Source organism: Setaria viridis, chromosome 5 (genome assembly GCF_005286985.2).
Source record: "Setaria viridis chromosome 5, Setaria_viridis_v4.0, whole genome shotgun sequence".
NCBI classification, from domain to species: domain Eukaryota; kingdom Viridiplantae; phylum Streptophyta; class Magnoliopsida; order Poales; family Poaceae; genus Setaria; species Setaria viridis.
Genome location: NC_048267.2, coordinates 544,720 through 563,576, shown reverse-complemented (window position 1 = coordinate 563,576; position 18,857 = coordinate 544,720). Strand labels below are relative to the sequence as shown.

General features: G+C 51.8%; 3 protein-coding genes across 3 annotated transcripts; 1 reads left to right on the top strand and 2 right to left on the bottom strand.

Moving 5' to 3' along the window:
* The first annotated feature begins 460 nt into the window (after positions 1-460).
* On the top strand, positions 461-2,583 carry LOC117855489 (uncharacterized). Its single transcript, XM_034737856.2, has 3 exons — positions 461-732; positions 818-958; positions 2,310-2,583. Exons 1-3 carry the CDS (start codon positions 541-543, stop codon positions 2,463-2,465), a joined length of 489 nt encoding a protein of 162 aa, XP_034593747.1. The 5' UTR covers positions 461-540; the 3' UTR covers positions 2,466-2,583.
* Positions 2,584-4,967: 2,384 nt separating this feature from the next.
* On the bottom strand, positions 4,968-13,279 carry LOC117858991 (putative E3 ubiquitin-protein ligase LIN-1). Its single transcript, XM_034742153.2, has 14 exons — positions 12,407-13,279; positions 12,053-12,328; positions 9,162-9,259; positions 7,869-9,074; positions 7,383-7,779; positions 6,999-7,305; positions 6,768-6,892; positions 6,565-6,681; positions 6,335-6,466; positions 6,115-6,237; positions 5,902-6,012; positions 5,682-5,831; positions 5,346-5,594; positions 4,968-5,200 (listed from the first exon to the last, which is right to left on the bottom strand). Exons 1-14 carry the CDS (start codon positions 13,220-13,222, stop codon positions 5,183-5,185), a joined length of 4,125 nt encoding a protein of 1,374 aa, XP_034598044.2. The 5' UTR covers positions 13,223-13,279; the 3' UTR covers positions 4,968-5,182.
* Positions 13,280-16,963: 3,684 nt separating this feature from the next.
* On the bottom strand, positions 16,964-18,360 carry LOC117855697 (bark storage protein A). Its single transcript, XM_034738076.2, has 3 exons — positions 18,297-18,360; positions 17,384-17,806; positions 16,964-17,314 (listed from the first exon to the last, which is right to left on the bottom strand). Exons 1-3 carry the CDS (start codon positions 18,318-18,320, stop codon positions 16,964-16,966), a joined length of 798 nt encoding a protein of 265 aa, XP_034593967.2. The 5' UTR covers positions 18,321-18,360.
* Positions 18,361-18,857: the final 497 nt, after the last annotated feature.

Below are 18,857 nucleotides of genomic sequence, written 5' to 3'. Positions count from 1 at the left end.
GTCTCGCCGTTTAGCCTCCCTCAGTGTAATGGGTTTTGTAAATAATTTAGCGTTTAATACTTCGAATTAGTATCTAAATATTCGATATGACAAAATAAACAACTGGAACCAAACGCCGCGTCAGAGCGAATTGAGCAGTAGCAACCTCGTTGTGAACTGATGATAGCCTAGCAGTACCAGGTGGAGAATCCTCCTTGGTGGGCTGATATCTGATGACTTTTTTTTTTATAATGATGCCTGATGACTTGATGAGTGGCAGAGTAGTGAGCAGAGTTCACCTGAAGCTGATCCAGAGAGTTTCAGAAAAGCGGCCCACGCAGTGGCACACTGGCACCGCACGCCGACTCGCCGAGTGCTCAGCATCTGCTATTAAGAAAAAAAAAGCTTTTTTGGGGGGACCAAAAAAGAAAAGGAAGCGTAGCAACAACCCCCCGTCCCGTCGCGTCCGGTCAAACAAACCAACTACTAGTAACAGTAGCGTCGTCGTCCCACTCCCATCAGAGCCCACCGCTGACCGCCACCGATCCCCACCCCGCATGCATGGGCGCCCCGACGGAAGGCCCCCCGGCGTGGATGGCGGCCGCCGCCCGCAGGTGGCTGGAGGACGCCGGCGCCAAGGTGGAGGGGGGCCAGGACCGGGCCTTCAACGCGCTGCCACTCGCCGGAGTGCGCGTGTCCCTCGCTGAGCGGGGCCGCGCGGTCTGCTCGCTCCGCGTGCCGGCGCACCTCACCGTGCGTTCCTGTCTCCCTCCCTTCCCTTCTTGCTGCCTTGTATAGATTACTGACAGGATCGTCCGCTCCGCTCGTGGGGGCGCAGGACGCGGAGGGGAACTGGCACACGGGCGCCATCGCCGCGGCGGCGGACGACGTCTGCGCCGCCGCCATCATGTCCGTCGAGGGCATCATCAAGGTCTCCGTCCACTACGACATCTCCTACTTCGCGCCGGCCAAGCTCCATGTGCGTACCACCCTGCCTACCTAACATCTCTCTGGTCGTTCCAATTTCCTCTTTCCTCCTCGAGAATCGACAGGCTAAAAGAAAACATCTTTGTTTTTATTTCTCCCCTCTAGACTCCAGAGGGGGGAAGAAAAATAAAAGAAAGCAAATGTTGTCGCTACATGTTCTTCTGCAGCCACTCCACTATCATCGGTCCACTTTTGTTTACACGACGTTGTCATTTCAGTTGCTTGGTACTCGTGTGGCCAAACGGCACGCATCAGTCAGCCCCATTCTGTACTAACTTCATCTAACGGTATTTTTCTGCAGTCGAATTGGTTATGTTTTCTGAGCGATTTAGGTTTGTAAAAATAAAGGACTAGAAATTTGCTAGTACCTCCCATCAACACAACTTCAGACAGATAAAACAAGATGAAACCGCATGTTTTTTCTTGACCTGAAACTGAAGCATCATGCATTATTGTGTTGAGGTAGTGTCAAATTAGACCAGATGTTTTATTGTAAAAGCTATCCAAAAATATTCTGAAGCTTGTTACCATTGTTGGATGGGCGATTAGGTTGTCTTTACTTTTCGTTCACGCCTAACACAGAAACTTGGTCCATATTGTCCGATTAGGCGAACCTGCGCTTTCAACTAAAGCAGTTTTCTTGAGCACCGAGCATTTGTTAGCAATGCTATTTTCTTTCCTGGTGATGCGCTTTGGAAAGATAGGGTGGACTGTTGGGCACCTTTTTATTTCCTTCAGCACTTGTTCTTCGAGCGGTTGGGCAAGAGATCTTTACTGATGGTTCTTGACCAATGTTGCCTGGTTAGTTTTATTTGTAAAACCACTCTGCCAATGAGACTATTGGCTATTTTTTAGCACTAGAAAGCAAAGTGGAATGATAGTAGGATTAGGGATGCCCACTCTATCACCTGCAGACATGCTTCTTTCCGAAGTTTGTTTCCCAGAAGCAACCGTGTTACTACCCCAGACCAAAAGGTTTCCCTGCAAGGCAGATTCCCGCAAGCAGTCAGAGTTAAGGCCGAAACATCTGTAGTTGCAGCACATTCTACTTTGAGAACATACTCTGACCCAGCAGGGCCCCGAACTAAAGCATTTCAGCGTCCAGAATCATTTTCTGTTAGTACATGACTCAGCAAACTTTTATTTGTTCTCGTCTTTTCAGATTCTGTATATGCAAGGTTCAAAATCTCTTTGATGCATATATGCCTAGTCAGACGCGACAAGGACCTTCAATCTGTGCCAGATTTTCTGACGGCTGCATATATTCTGAAAACTTTCTGAAATACATATATCTTTTTGTAAGGACTGACTGAACTAAAACGTGTCGAAATGTTGTCATCCAGGACGAAGTTGAGATGGACGGCAGGGTGGTGGAGCGTAAAGGGAGGATGACAGCGGTGGCGGTGGAGATCCGAAGGAAGGAGTCCGGCGAGCTGGTGGCGATCGGGAGGCAGTGGATGACGGCGTCCAGGCCCAGAGGTTCTCGGAGCAAGATCTGATACTTCATCTGTCTTCTATCTTGCCCTGAAACGGGAGATTGGTTGCTGTAACACAGGAGATGGGTTTGGTGACTCTTCATTTGTCTGGCAATTCAGTTGGACCTGTTGTTTCTGCCTATCTGTTCTTGTGCGCTGCTCTCTGGCTGCTGCACTGCTGCTATGTGCATTGTGCTCTCTGAATGGCGGGCCGAAACGCTGATGGCTTGCCAAACCAGTTATGGCATTTCCCATATTTTGTTTGTGAAATTAACCATTAAGTGGCGGTTACGATTTTACTAATCGAAAATGACAAGTTTAACGTTTTGCCAAAACCAAAAACGGCCTCTGATAAAAAAAAATTCGGAAATGGTATCCAGAGTCCTGATGGTACGGGAATTTCCCACGCTGTTTTCACGCTCTAAATGGTGATTGAGAGCGACCATTGGCTGCGAGGGCGATGCGCGAGTACGACGGCGACGCCAGCGGGGACCACGAGCTCTGCTCCGGTGGTGCTTGCGGAACCCGGCCGCGTCTCCCTGGCTGAACCCGCCCACAGCATCCCACTGGGCATTTCAGCCGTCTCAGGCCACCGCGATCCGGCCCGTCGCGCCGCCGCGGGAGAATCTACGGCGGATTTTGGGAGCATGAGCGGCACTGGGTTGAGGAATAGGGGCACCGGCTAGATGGGGGTTCGCCGGAATGGATGGCGACGGGGCTAGCGGATGTCGCCGCCGGCACCGCGGGTTCGTCGGCTGCACTATTAATCGCGATCCAAATAGTTGCCAAAAGCCCCCTTATTCGGACGGCTCCGGCTCCGGCTCCGGCTCCCGCCCGTCCACCGGCGGCCGTCGCCGCCATCCTCTAGCCCGTCGCCCGAAGCACAAAGACACATCCTTCTCTCAGGCACCGCCCTAGCACGAGATCTCCACTCATCTGCTGTCCTCTGTTCCGGCAGCAAGACGCGCGTATCCGAGCCGAGCGAGAAGCTGTGCGGTTGAGGTCAGGCAGACGGTCCCGGCGGCGGCGTCTCCTTCCGGGAACAAGGCAGCCTACGCGTCCTTCGTCCGTGCCGTTGCTGCAACGCCGGAGCGCGGCCGCACTCAGGGCCTCCCTAGCTTCCCTCTGTAGTTGCAGCACATTCTACTTTGAGAACATACTCATACTCTGACCCAGCAGGGCCCCGAACTAAGCATTTCAGCATCCAGAATCATTTTCTGTCAGTACATGGCTCAGCAAGCCTTTATTTGTTCTCGATTTTTCAGGTTCTAGATAGGTGCAAAATCTATCTTCTGAATCTATCTTTGCCCTGAACCGGGTGTTGTTGAGTCACTGAACTAAACTAGCAGCAGGTGACCTTGTGAGCTCTGTTTGTTCTTGTGCGTTGTGTCTCTGGCTGCTGCGTTGCTAGCACAGTAGCACTGCATAGTTACAATTTTACTGTGAAATCAGTTGAAGATGACAAGTTTTAAGTTTTTGCTAAAACCAAGAAAAGATTGGGAACGGCAAAAGTCTGCTGCATTTCCCACGCTGTTTTCACGCCCTAAAAAGTGAGAACGATATAGATGGGTGGGCTGTCTGGCTGATGCAGAGTGGGAGAGGCGCGCTGAATAACTGAGAGCGACCGTCGGCAGCGACCGAGAGCGCCCGCCCGCCGTCGCGAGTACGAGTACGACGGCGCCGCTACCGGGGACCACGTGCTCAACTCCCTGGTGCTGGCTGCGTCGTCAGCTCGCTGAAGGCTGCGGCGGTGGAGGCATTGCGGCGAGCTGGTGGCAGTCGGCAGGCCACGGCGACCCCCTGTCGCGCCGCCGCGGCAGCATCTACGCCTCTACGGAGGATTTGGGAGCAGGAGAGGCACTGGATCGGGGAATAGGGGCACCGGATAGGTGGCGGACCTTGACGGGGGTTTGCCGGAATGGATGGCGACGGGTTATCGGAGGTCGCCGGTGGCACCGCGCGCCGCCCCCGGAATATTTACAAAATGCCCCCCAGTTTGGATCGCGATCCAGATTGGGGGTCCTTTTGTAAATTTCCGTTTGAACAAATTTCAATAAACCCCCTAACTTGGATCGTGACTATGGATCGCGATCCAAATATTTTCGAAAAGCCCCCTGATTCGTAGGGCTCCGGCTCCCGCCCGTCCACCGGCGGCTGCAGTCGCCGCCGCCGTCCTCCCCAATCCTCATGTTTTGTTTCCTTCCAGCTGGAAGTACGAAGACCCATCCTTCTCTCAGACCCCCCCCCCCCTAGCACGAGATCTCCAATCATCTGCCCTGCTCCGGCAGCAAGACGCGCGATTCGCCGCACGCATCCGAGCCGAGCGAGAAGCTGCGCGGTTGAGCTCAGGCAGTAGTTCCCGGCGGCGGCGGCGGCGTCTGCTCCTGTAACAGGGCAGCCTACGCGGCCTTCTTCTGTGCCGGTGCCGCGACGGTGGCTGCTACCTCCGCCGTGTAATGTTTTCCTTTTCCTCTCCGCGCCCCTGAAGATGTGAAGGCGACAGCAATGAAACGATCTTCTCCGGTCTTCTTCTTCACAAGCTCCGGCAAGCATTACAGTGACTCATTGAGCAGAAGACCGTGGTAGTTCAGTATCATGGACTCGGTCAATATGTACACTTTTCAGGAGAAAGAAAATCAGAACAATTCTCGTCAGTTTCCCAATCGTAATTCCTCATCTTATTCACCATCCTTTGATCGATCAGTTCGGTGCCTCTTCTGCATCCAACAATCTGCGTCTTCTCAGGTCAATCCCCACGCCTGCAGCAAGAAAAAGAAATCCCAATGTGACGACCATAAAAAAAAAATCTCAATGTGAGTGCTGAAATGCCATACACAAACACAAGCAGTTCAGATGCGTTGGTAATTCCTGTCAGCAGCAGAAATCAGAGAAGCCGCGTCTGACCTGAATCCTGCCGTCCGATGTTCCGACGACCAGCACGTCGCCGTCGCCGTCGACGGCCATGCACTGGACGCGGCAGCTGGGCCCGCCGGCCTGCAGCGTGCCGATCCTGGTGAGCTTCTCCCTCGACCAGATCTCCACGGCGCCGTTCCTGGACCCTACATAGATGAGGTCCGCGCTGACCACCAGCGACCGCGCCTCCATCGACGACGGCATCGAGCCGACCAGGTTGTAGTTGCCGCAGTTCCACACCTGTATGCCGCATGCAGCAGCCGTCACAAACCTGAAGATTGAGCTCATGCAGGTGTTGAGCTCGTTTCAGACTTTCAGTAGTATTACCTTGACTGACGCGCCGTCCATGGAAGGAGTGCTTCCAGTGTAGAGCAATCCGTCATGAACCTGCAGGGAGTATATCGGGTTCGCCTTGCCCAGGATCCTCTTGTTGCCGGACTGGATTACGCCCAGCGTGCCACTCGCCAGATCGATTTCCTATCATCGTCGATCGCAGTCAGTCAAGCGTCCATTGATTTTCTGAATATTTCAGCAGCTAGCATGATACCTGGATGCTGCTGTCGTTGCAGCCGCAGAAGAGCTTGCCGTGCACCAGCGCCATGGACCTCACGTACTTGTTGGCGTTCAGCAGCTTGGAGCTGCCGTTCCAGCTTAGCAACTGGTAGCACAGAACAAAAGCCAAGTGCGTTCAGCATTCTCAAAGTTCTGAACATGTTGCCATGGAGGCAGCATCTGCTACTGAAAGGATCTTGTCAGTCACCTTAACGCCTGCGCCTTGCGGCACGAAGCAGGCCATGGCGCTGGCCACGGCCAGGTTCTGCACGGGGTCTTTCGTGTCATGGGTCTCCACGCACTGGAGGACGCCGTCTCGGAGCTGCCACACCTGCTCTGATATGGCCACAGGTCATGCTCTGGATGCAATCCATCCTATTCCTATCCTATATGAGGAAACAGAAACAGAAACAGAAACAGAAACACACCCTTATGGTCCTGTCCAGTGATCCACTGTAGAGCTTCTCCTCCGAGTGCAGGACTGATAAACTAGTGATTGCTTTTGTGTGCTCCTGAGCCTCGTGGACAAGCCGAAGGATGTTTTCACTTCCTTCCCATACCTGCGAGAGGGTCGGATTTAACCGGTTCAGAAACTGAAAAAGAAACCAATAGGCTGTACTGCTAGTAGTAAATTTTTTAGAAATTGTGAAAGAGCAACCTTCAGTGTCCCATCAGAGTGGCCAGAGAAGATGTGGTTCTTCAGGTAAACGATCGATGTCACTTCACCATTCGAGCTGCAGTCTGCCTGGTTGATCTCCTTGTGATTCCACATGTCCTGCGATCGAAAGGGTGTTCTTTCAGTAGTCTGAAGATTGTGCAGCAGAAAATGGGAATCGCAGTTGACGGGAAGCCGAGCATTACCACGCTGGATTCCTGGCCGTCTGACAGCAGCTTGAGCATCTCGAACGCGAGGCCGGACGATTTCTTCAGCTCCCTCAGGGTCTTGAGCACGTCCTTGATGTACGTCGTGATGTCGTGCATCCCCTCTGAAAATTTTTAAAATTTCCTTTGTAAGATCGCAGGGGGGGAAAATGCTCACAACTTCCATGATAAATGAAAAAAGAAAGTGCATGGGCGTCAAGATCAACCAACCCCGGTCGTTCATGAAGCTCCTGACCGCCACCATGGCGAGGACCCGGTCGCTGCCGTGCTTGGCGGAGCGGAGGACGATGACGAACTGCCGGAGCATGCAGACCCTGGCCGCCCCAAGCACGCCGGTGTCGGGGAGGAGGGAGAGCATGTAGACGAGCCAGGTGGCGCACACGAGGCTCGTCGTGAACAGCTCGGCGTTCTTGCTCCTGAGGCACTCCGACAGGGCCTCGAACACCAGCCCGAACTCGTGGCTCACCAGCGCGTACGCCGTCTTCCTCTCCCATTCAGAGGCGGCCTTCTCTTCCTCCTGCAAAATTATTCGGTCAGAGCTCCTTCAGACATGGTGAAGTAAGGTTCGCGTGCATAAAAAAAAACGTGGCCTACCATCTCGTCTTCGCCGGCGTCGGCGCGGACGATGCTGAGGTCCTGCGACTGCCGGTGCCTCTCCTTCACCCTGGCCAGCTTGAGCAGCGTGGATCGGGTGAGCGGCCTCCCCGACGACGAGAACTTCCCCGGGAGGCACATGATGGTCTCGGCGGCGAGGAGCTGGCTCCGAGGGAAGTCGCTGTTCTTCAGGCACTGGATCAGGCAGTCCACCGCTTCCTCGCGGTACATGCTTATCTTCCTCGGCTCCACCAAGAGATCGAGCTGAAGAAGTAGTCCGGCAACGACAGGGCTGTGCTCCGGCGGCGCGGACTGCAGGTGCACGAGAAGGGTGTGCATCCTGCTGAAGGAGCCGCCGTCCTTGATCGTCCGGAGAACACGCTCCGCCGCCGACCTCCTGAACAATGGCGGAACCAAATCGACAAGGGGTGAGCAGATCAAGTTACTGATTCTTCAGTGTGGTTCAGAGAAATGAGTGACGCATACTTTTTGAGCTTAAGCAGCTCGTAGAGGAAGCGCACGATGTCGAACTTGTCTGCGTCGCCGACGGCGTGGAAGGCGTCGAGGACGGCGCCCAATGAGGCCTTGTCGGCGATGGTGCTCCGGCAGTGACCGTCCTCCCAGATGCAGCGCAGCAGGATGCGCATGGCGGCCAGCCTCTCCTCCACCTGCTCCGCTTCCAGGCTCACGGCCACGCTCCGTACGAACCTCTCCGACAGCAGCGCGGACCTCGGCACCGGCAACGTCGAGCTGTCCCTGTCCGTGCCGGCCTCGGCAAGGATCTGGCTGAGGAGGATCACCGACGCGGCCTTGGGCTTGATGCACATCCTGAGCGGGGGGTCCTCGTCGTCGCCGCGCCGGATGGTGGAGACGAGGGCCTCCGCCATGTCCATCTCGACTAGCTGCTCCGGCGTGGGCGACAGGAGGCAGATGAGCGCCACGGCCTCCACCAGGCCTTTCTTGAAGAGCGCGACGAGGCAGTCGACGTCGGAGTCGACCCTGGTGAGCGTCTGCACGACGGCGTCGTCCCGGGAGGCGAGCTCGGCGAGGAGGAAGACGGCGGCCTGGAGCACCCGCGCGCTGACGGAGTTGAAGAGGATCTCCACGAAGCCGTTGATGACTGCGGGCCTGGCCAGCGCGGCGAGCACGGCATGCTCGGTCCCGGCCTCCCGCCAGAGGCGCTCAATCCTAAGCACCGACTCCTCGGACTCGGCCAGGTCCTCGGACGTGCAGAGGCAGGCCACGGCGGCGCGGAGCTCGCCGGCGGCGGTCTCGAGGGTGGCCTGCGCGATGACGCTGGTGGGCGACGCCGCACTAGCCTGGCTGGCGCTGGTGTCCGGGGACGGCGAGCTGATGGCCTTGAACGGCGGCGTCGGCGTCGGCGCGGGGCTGTCCATGGTCTTGAGCTGCGGCTGGTTCTGGTCGTCGCGCCAGGCGGCGATGAGGCGCTTGAGGACGTAGTTGGTGCTGGGGAGCTGCGCGCCGTGGAGGCGGTGGCGGGTGATGGGGCAGGTGGCGTTGCCGCGGTCCAGCCACTCCTGGATGGCGCGCCGCTCGTAGGTCTGCCCGGTCTCCAGAGTCACGGGGTCCTCGAACAACTGGCTCGTGATGGGGCACACGAAGTCCTTGGGCGTCGCCGCCGGCTGCGGCGTCTCCGGCGGCTGCGGGTCGCCGTCGCCGCGCACCGGGGACCTGTATTATTAAAATCGATCGGGCACCGGTGCAGGTGATGTTCAGGGAGGGAGGAAGGCAATGCAAGGCTTATGGGCGGCGGCTTACCTCGCGGGGTCCGGAGACAGCCGGGCGTCGTCGGCGCCCGGGCGTGGCGGAGCTCGGCGCGGCTTGGACAACGACGGTGGCGACGCCGGGCGCTTTTCCTAAGAGACAAAGCAACGGCATTGGTAACTCAAACGACTCTGGAGGAGCATGTTGTCAGGTTTCGCATTGGTTGATCAGCCGGAGAAACGAAATGGACATGACGTCCTTTTTCACGAGGCCGGCCGGTTATTACCTTCCATTCTCAACGCATGTTCCTATTGACTAATTCAGCCACACATGTTCCAAGATTGTCCGGAGTTTTCAACTTCTATAAGAAAACCTTGCCATACTCTAGTATTCAAATGACAACTTCTTTACTAACTGAAACCCTCACGGGATGCGCTTAAAAAAGAAAAGATAAATTTTAAAAATTATTAAAGAAAATCTAGCCATCAACCCGTGGACTCTACTCATCATCGATAATAATACCTATTGGATCTAAATTATATCTTTAAAAATCGCTCATTATGAAAAAAATATAACATAAATTAACCATGTATGCTTCTTTCAATTACCCACTTATGTCATAAAGAAAATAATCAAAATTAGCACCCTAGATTAGTATCTAAACTATTACCCACATCTCGGATTATCAAAATAACCTAAAGTGACCCTAAATATGCATCTAAATTACCTTAAACATGCCATTATAAAAAATATCACAAATAGAGCGACACTATTTCCACCATTGGTAATATAGAAAATACTAAATTAAGATACACATATATGATGTGTGCCACCATGTGTACTATGTATATAGAAAGCGATGAGAATACCAATTTTCATATTAAACGCATAGCTCAAACTAAAGGTTCGATCAAACACTTATCAAGGTGTGATGCAAAGTGAAAAGAACTATGAATGTGTATGAAAGATTGTATAGAGTAATAGCTAACTAAAGTCTATCACAAGCATATAAAAGATAATATAAGTATGTATCTATATGCGTATTATGTTATAACATTTAACAAATTTGATAGACGGAGCGTGCACAAGGCAAGCAATTTCTAACAATGTGCTATGCTTTTTTCATGAGTTTATAATTTTTATGTCTTTCACCGAGTATAAAACCCTTACTATAATTATGAAAAATTATAAAATATGCTAGTACTAGATGAGTAGTGGAGTATGTGAGTGGTAATCCAATTTGTATCCTATTTTTGTGTTTTTACATGATAATTATCTCTTACATAAATCTCTCTACTAACTACAGGGTCTATATGCCTTTTGGGAAAAGAATCAAATTCATTGAAAAGAATCTAGTTCTTGTGTGTGTTTGTGGGGCGGGGGAAGGAGGCATGTACCCCTCCCTTCCACGCTTGCCGAACAACACGAGCATATTTTTCTGTTGCACATTTTGTCAATTATCAACGTGTTGAACCCGTTGCCCACCTTAGCCAAGCCCTTGGCTAATGGAAGTAGTCCCATGGCAGGACCATTTCTGCACCTTCGTCGATGCGCAACACCAACCCTGGAGTCGGCAATGTGCCTATCTCTACGCTGCTCAACAGCACAAAGATAGGTCTAGTTCTCCATGGTCCTGTAACCATTGGTAGCTTCACTGTCGCTATCTTCATGGTCTTGAATGTTGTCTCCATAAGGCATAGTATTGTGGAGCCCGATTCCACTATTGTCCGGCTTCATCACGAGGCTAAGACAAGGGAGCTGGCAGGGCCATCCCCCCCCCCCCCCCCTCACGATCCAGATAATCTTTTAGAAGTATGCTAGTAAAATACTAATTTGAAACTTACTAAATCAAACAATTGGATATTGTTGACATCTTCCGACTCGCACAAACATACGACTAATAGAATCTCACATAATTGTCCTATGCAGCAGTTGGGTACTCTCTATACTCCCACACAAGTAGAAAAATACTTACTTTGTGAAAAATAGCTAAAAGAATGTTGAATTTGTGATAGCATTTTTAGACAAAATGTACATATTTAATTTTATGTTTTTAAATTGAATATTCCGAGTCAATAAGAGTGCAAATGTTTGACCAAATCTTCTAGGTCAAATAACATACTCCCTCTGGTTCTTTTACATGTCACATTAGGTTTGTCCTAAGTATCTAATTTTGATCAAATTTATAGAAAATATAGCAACATATACAAGTACCAAATTTATTTCATTGAATTCACCGTGGAATATATTTTGATAGTGCATATATTTGGTAGTATATATGTTGTTATATTTTTCTATAAATTTGGTAAAGGTTGGACAAATTTGACTTAGGACAAATCTAATGTGACGTAAAAAAACAGGAGGGAGTAAAGTATTTGTCACCCGACATATAGTGTATTTACCTAAAGTGAGTCCCATAGTGTCATTATTATACAATTAGGTAAAAATGATTGTTATATGGCCTTCCATCACTAAAATATGTATTTTGGCTTATAAGAAATGTTGCGAAACCAGTTTTTTAGACCAAGATGCTGTGTGTGGAACCTGTCACTGAAGACTGAACATATGTTGTTGTTGTTGTTTTCATGAAAAAAAAACATAAACAAGTGTCGCTTTAGGTACTAATATGTTGTGGAACCTTTCACTACTAGTTAATGTTGAAAATACCCTACTAAGCCACAAGGGTGTCATTTGGGCTGTACATAGTCAACACATTTCATCTTTTACCATAGAGATCTTTTTTGAATATTCGGTCGAACTTAAAAATGACTTATTTACATTTGTCTTAAACAAAAGCTTCATGATATGAGAACCTGTGCTATATTTCACATACTCCTACCAGTAGTAATTAATGGTCAAAGTGCTGCCGTGGCAATGTCTGAAACGACAATTAAAATGAACAGTCACACGCTGTCTTTTCCCACGCCAAGTTACAGAGCACGCACCTCTTTGCCGGCGCCGAGCTCGGAGGAAGAGTCCTCCACGCTGTCGTCTGAGGGCGCTGCCGGTGACTGCAACCGCGAGTTATCCGCTCGGAGCCTTGACGCCGGGCTTCCTCTGCCCACCGGTGGCGACTGCTGCTGCTGCTGCTGCACTATTAGATGCGGCGGAACACGCTGTGGGTACAGGCTCGGCGGCCTCATGAGGTCCCTCCGGCCTCTGCCGCCGCCCTGCCGCCGCGGGTAAAGATCGCCGGGCTCCTCCGTCTCCGCCCACATCGGCTGCAAATAAAAACTCAAAACGTCATCGGCTGCCAACGTACGGGGTGAGAAGAATGGAGCATGTCGCGTTATTATTACATTGTACCGGAAGCCGCTCTGCGAGCTCGCAGACTCATCGTTCTCCGTCGCGTCGTCGTCGTCGCCGCCGTGATCCTCTTCGTCGGCTCCGACGCCGAACACGAGCTCTGGAGGAGGAGGCTGTGGCGATGACGACATCAACGACGTCTCGCCGGCGTCGAGGATCTTCTTGAGGTAGAGCGCGTACGCTCTGCAGTTGACGTCGAGCACCATCTCGTACTCCCGCTCCAGGGCCCTCATCTCCTGCGCCTGAGCGCCGCTCATCAGGGACAGGACCCGCATCGCCGACAGCGCCGTGGCCTCGTCCGACCTGCTGTCCTCGTCCCCGTTCCCCGCGGCGGCCGAGGCGCGGCGCGCGGCGAAGTGGCGCATGACGGGGAGAAGCCGCGGCGCGAAGAGGGCCTCGAAGGCCGCGGGCGCGAGCTCGTTGCGCGCCAGGGCCGGGTCGAGCGCGAAGAGGTCGAGCACGGCGTCCGCCGCCGCGCCTCCTCCGCGGCGGCGCGCGGCGGACGCGAGCGCGAGGAGGAGGCAGGAGAGCGGCGTGGCGGCCGGGAGCGACTGCAGCAGGCGCTCGGCGGCGCGGAGCGAGGACGGGGACGGCGAGGCCGAGGCCGCGGTGTCGAGCGCGTCAGATACGAGCGACAGCGCCTGGAGCGTGGCCGCCGGGTGCTGCCGCCGCTGCTGCCCGCCGCCACCGTCCGAGGCCGCCGCCGCCGAGAGGAGGTGGCGCCGGAGGAGCGGGTCCGCGACGAGCTCGGCGAGGAAGGCGGCCGTGTGCGCGATGATTGCTGAGTACGTCGGCGTCGGCCCGGCCATCGCGCTGGGCGGCGAGCGATCACTGCTGGCCGCGGCTGCGAGGGCACGGCGACGGGGACAGGTTTGTTTGGAGCATCTTGGTAGGTTGGACTTGGCAAGCGGTGCCACGCGAGGTGTAAAATGACCGGAACAGGCACGGGAGACTGGCGGCTACTTGGATAGGACGGGTATTTTGTGCTCTCCCGTGTTTAAATTATGGCGGGAGAGGAGACTGACTGGGTTCTCCCGGCCGGCAGCGGCCGGCAACGCGGCGGCGTGACGCGTGGAGAGAGACGGGGGAGCAGCTCGCCTTTCATGGCGGTAACGAGCAAGTCAAATCCTGCAACTGTTGGAGACTCGATCGTCCAAGGCAATGTATCTGAACAACATATCTGTGTCCATGATGCTGAGGATTGGGGATTTAATTTCACTTGTTTTTAATTGTAGGTAGGAGAAAATCTTCGAAGGTGCCGAGGGTAGAGTTGGGTCATCGTCACCAACTCACCAAGACCTTCAACCATAAAACCAAATAATACTACCAATGGAGCTTCCCAACCAAAAGCTAAAGGCCAAGCCAAAAGTAAACTAGCATAGCAACCCTTCTTCCATACCTTAACGAAGCAAAGTTTGTGACCTAGCCTGTCCAACGTTTGCCTTCATGCTCCGCCGCTGAATTTGCACCTCGTTGACATGGTGACATGTAAGCTCAACTCGTACTAGGTTCGATGTGGTTTATGCCTTTTGAGTTTTATGTAAAGGGAGCTCTCTATTGGTTTATGCAAAGCTCTAGCTCCAAGTTTCATTAATGATAGCTAATATGATAAAATAAAGTGGTTTAAACATATATCTTCAATCCAAAACAAGAGTAAACCAATTATTTCAAATGTGTCCATAGTTCCAGCATCAAGAGTCTCTGCTCTAAAAATTCTTTGAGCTGGAGCATCGTCCAGTGTCATTTTTTTCATTTTTATAGGAAAAGCATGCACGATGAGAGAGGGTAGTTAGTTTGTTTTTATTTAGGAAAAAGAGAGGTTAGTTTGCTACTTTGCTTCCAATCATGTTGGGCTTTGTGACCTAGGTTCTGAGCCAAGCTAAGCAAACGCTGAGGAGAATCAGGCCAGTTGGGCTGATCGGCTGCACCTGGCCCATGTCTCATGGACTAGACTTTCCACGGGAAATCCTATCCATCTTCCAGAATAGATAACTAAATATCTATAACCCAACAATAGCCCAATAACTAAGCTCACAACAGCCCAACAAACTATCTCAATATTTTAGATGAACTATCTCAACTTTTTTTTATGTAAAAAAAGTTGGTGAATGTAAAAAAATATCGGTAATTGAAAAAAAATGTTGATAAGTGCAAAAAAATTGTTGAGCAATAATATTGGTGAAGGTAAAAAAGTTAAAGAAAAATGATGGTATATATAAAAGAATGTTGATCAATGTTAAGAAATGTTGATAATAATTAGATCAGACTTTTAAAAAAAATAATAATCAATGCCAACAAATATTGATAGATGTTAAGAAAAATGTTGTATATGGGTTATATGAACTTTAATCCAGCAGAAGACATAGGAACCTTTCCACTCCATATGGTGGACTAGCGTCTCTCGATGAGAAACTGCTCAAGATATTAGAGAGATGGTAGGTAGGGAAGGGTGACGGTAGTCGCAAAGCTAATGTTACACGCGAGCGTTCCAGCGATCGATGCCCCAACCGTCCAACACGCATCCACGTGGGTGGGTCCTACCAGTGCCTTTTCATTTTCTTTCCCCTTTTCATTTATCTCTCTATCATTTTTTTCTTCGTGCAGATCCTAGCAGAGGGGGCGGCTCGCACGCTGCGGTGCTGGCTGCGGCGACCTGCGCGTTGCAGCTAGGAGCTCTCCACGAGTGGTGGCTGCAGGCCACGGTGAACCTATGGGAGGAGAGCCGGAGTCCGACGAGCTTAAGGATATGGACCTGAGGCTACAATGGCGTGACACCCCTTACCCGATTCCCTTTTTCGCCGGTGAAATGTTCAGGTGAGCGGAGTGGCTCGGAGAGGACGAGCATCGGCGGAGCGTGGGCACAATTGCGAGCAGAGGCGGCGCAGCAAGTCTGTTGTTGCACGGTGAGTGGTGGGATTAAAGGCGGAGCGCTCTTTTTTTATAAGTTATGCATATAACTTTTTATTTTTATACAAGTTTGGCTCCTTTTGCATAAGTTATGTATATAACCTTTTATTTTAGATAAGTTTTGCTTCTTTTTTCATAAGCTATGTATATAACTTTTATTTTAGATAAGTTTTGCTTCTTTTTCAATAAGTTATGTATGCAACTTCTTCCTTTTTACATAAATTTTGCTCTTTTTGCATAAGTTGTATATATAACTTTTCTATATAAGTTTTGCTTTTGCAAAAGTTGTATCAATAATTTCTTTCGGATAATTTCTTTTTGGCACAATATTTTTCCTTTAAATTCATTTTGTGATGATTTTTTAGAACAAGTTAACTGCTGTGCAAGAGTAATGGAATGAGGAGGGGACCATCTGGTTGCATGCAAAAACGAGAGAAGCCGCGAGAGCGCGGGCTAGAAAAGGAATCACTGAGCCCACACAGTTTCCATTGGATATATAAGCACTTTTAGTTTTAATTTAATCCAGAAATAAATCATGAATATGATGAACAGACAGCAGATTAAACTAGACATGTCTACGCAAGATCTAGACAAGTCTATCATTGCAAATAGAATCACACATTCTACCAAACTATCCAGTGCTATCAGACTGCAACAGATCATAATAGCTAGTATGGAAGACATAATTTGAGTTAAGAGATCGTACGTTTCTTTCTTGATGAAGACCGGCTCCTGGACGACTACTGGGTACAGCAGCCGACGACGATCAGCAGCCTGACGTTGTTCGCGACGGCGAGTGAGGCCTGAGCGATGAAGCGGTAGACGAGCCGTGGTGAAGGAGTCGACGAAGAACTTGACGAAGCGGAGGAAGCGATCGAGCAGTCGCGCAGAGCGCTTCCCAAAAACCTTATTCGCCCTCTCCCGGTGCAGGATCGCTAAAGATGACGGTTCCGGAGACCTGCTCTCCCAATCGCCGGTGCACGCCGACAATCGGGATGGAGTAGACTATGGTGGCGGCGCAGCAGCGAGAGGAGGCAAAAACCCTAGCTCGAATAAATCTGTTTCTGGTAGAGGCCGGTTTCTCACGTCACAATCGTGATCTAAACCGGTTAGGATTCCATATATCTCGCTGACTTAAAGACCAAGTAACAAAAAAATAAAACGGCAAAAGAAAGTTGCACCCCCGCAAGGGGGGGGCCGGATTTCAGCAAACCATTGACGCAGGTGCCGCGCGCCCGACATGGCGTGGCATGCGAGTGCGCACATGTGGAGCTCTTCTTCCCTCCCCACACACATAGCTTGGAGGAGTGGAGACAACTTCCATATTTAAGTTGGTCATCCCTCCCCTCCACTAGCAATGTGGGACTAAAGACTTGCACCACTCCACCTCTTACATGGGCCTTTGAGATTTATTTGAAATTCTGAAATTCCTAGGCCCATTATTTCAACAGTTTCCCAGAAGGGTAACAATAATCATATCGGAAACCATTGGCTAGGTTGACTCACTTTTAGCAGAACGACGCACAACAAAGTTGACTCAAAAACTGACGCAATTCCATTTCTCGCCAATGTGCGGTACAACTTATTTCTTTATCGAGGGCCGACGTACGTCAATGGATTTTGTACGTACGTGTTCCCTCGCCTCACATGCCGGCCTGCTCGCCGGCGCCGAGGAGGGACACGAACTTGAGCATGACGTCCACGGCGTTCTGCGCCGCGATAGGGAGGAACGTGGCGATCTCGTTGTCGCCGCCGGCGGGGTCGGAGAGCGAGCGGAAGGTGAGGAAGGGCACGCCCAGCTGGTGCGCCACCAGCGCGAAGGCGGCGCTCTCCATGTCCCAGGGGGTGCACTGGAATTGGGACCGAACGGATTGCCGGTAGCCGGCGTTGTCGACGTATATGTTGCCGCTGCACCCCCGGGGCACGCGCGTCACCTTCGGTGCCCGGGGCAGGCACGTCGTCGCGTTCACGCAGGCCACCGGCAGCTTCAGACTCTGCAGGCACGTTGTCGTGTTCACGATTGATATCAGCATGAGGTGCAAGTTGGTCAGTCAGGATAGTACCTCGAGCTTCTCGGCGAGGGCGTAGTAGGGCTTGCTGACGGGCACCCAGAAGGCGTGCTGACGTTTCTCCGGCGTGCCGGAGACAGGGAAGATCTCCTCCGGCTGGTACCAGAGGCTGTTGAGAGTGCTAGCCGCCGCCAGATCCGCCGGGTTGCCCTGCCCGTGCCCGACGACGGTGTAGTCGGAGAAGTTGAGGAAGCCGAATTCCCTCGTGTAGTCGCCGGCGGCCTCCAGCGGGAGCTCGTTCGCCGGGCCGTCGCCGTGCCTCTGCCAGACCCAGAGCGACAGGTGGGCCCAGTATTCGGGGATGGTGACGTCGCCGATCTGCAGGCCGTCGTCGACGCTGCCGGCGATGCCCCAGTGTACGACGCCCTTCACCTTGAACAGGCTCAGCAGCAGCTGGGTCGTCAGCCCGACATTGAGCTGCGTGTATGTGCGTCAGGTCTCAGACCGTGTTTTTCAGAGATTCATGTACATGCGCATTCCGGGGGTTCGTTCGACCAAGGTTTTTGGGGAAGGGACTGTGTGGATTCGGCACTCGCAGAGACTGCGGCAAGTGGTGGAGAATACAATAGAGAACGAGTAGGAGACGGAGGATGGAGAAAGCACCAGCAGCAGGGATCCGAATGTGACGGCTCTCCCGTTCAGAGGTTGAAGATTAGCTTGCTAAAAGTCAGCCAACTGTTAAGTATGGTATTTCTGTTTAGTTTATACATATCCAGATGATATCGTATACTATTTTTGATTTTTTTTTGAAAATTATGATATCGTATACTATTATGTTAATGTGATTGTTTAATGCACACAGCGATCGAAGACTTTGTTAATTAATGTCAAACAAGAAATAAAAGAGTATAAACAAGTAATCAAGTACTAGGTATCAGCATCTGGTCCAGAGATGTAGAGAAATTACCATGCTGAGCCCTGTCATGACCATGACGACCCTTTGGCCTCCAATGGTTCCGAACCGGAACCTTCGCCCTGATGATGTTCGTTCACAGCAAGGAAATTAGCCGAGATAGATGGAGCATTCAGTAACTAATCTTCAGAACGAACATCATTCTAGAAGATGGAGATGGCAGCTTGTTGGCATACTACCTTGGACGTCCAAGATGGGGATGTCGTCGCTGGGCTTGAAGCTGGATTTGAGGACGGGCTCCATCTCGTAGACGTTGGGCGCGACGAGCCCCACGAATGGGGCGCCGACCCGGTTCGCCCGCCGGACGGCTCGCCACGTCTCGTCGGGGATGAACCCCGCCGCCGGCGTCGCCGCCGTGGCCATGAGGAGCATCACCACCGCCGCGAACCCGGCCGCCACGGCCTGCGGCCAAACTACCACGCCACCGGCTGCCATCGATCTTGATTCTTCCTGATGAAGAACACTTTGGCTACGATCTGAACCTACAATTGACGCTAGCTTGGCTTATATATGCGTGTGTGTGGACATGACGATGAGCACGGATATACATAGATA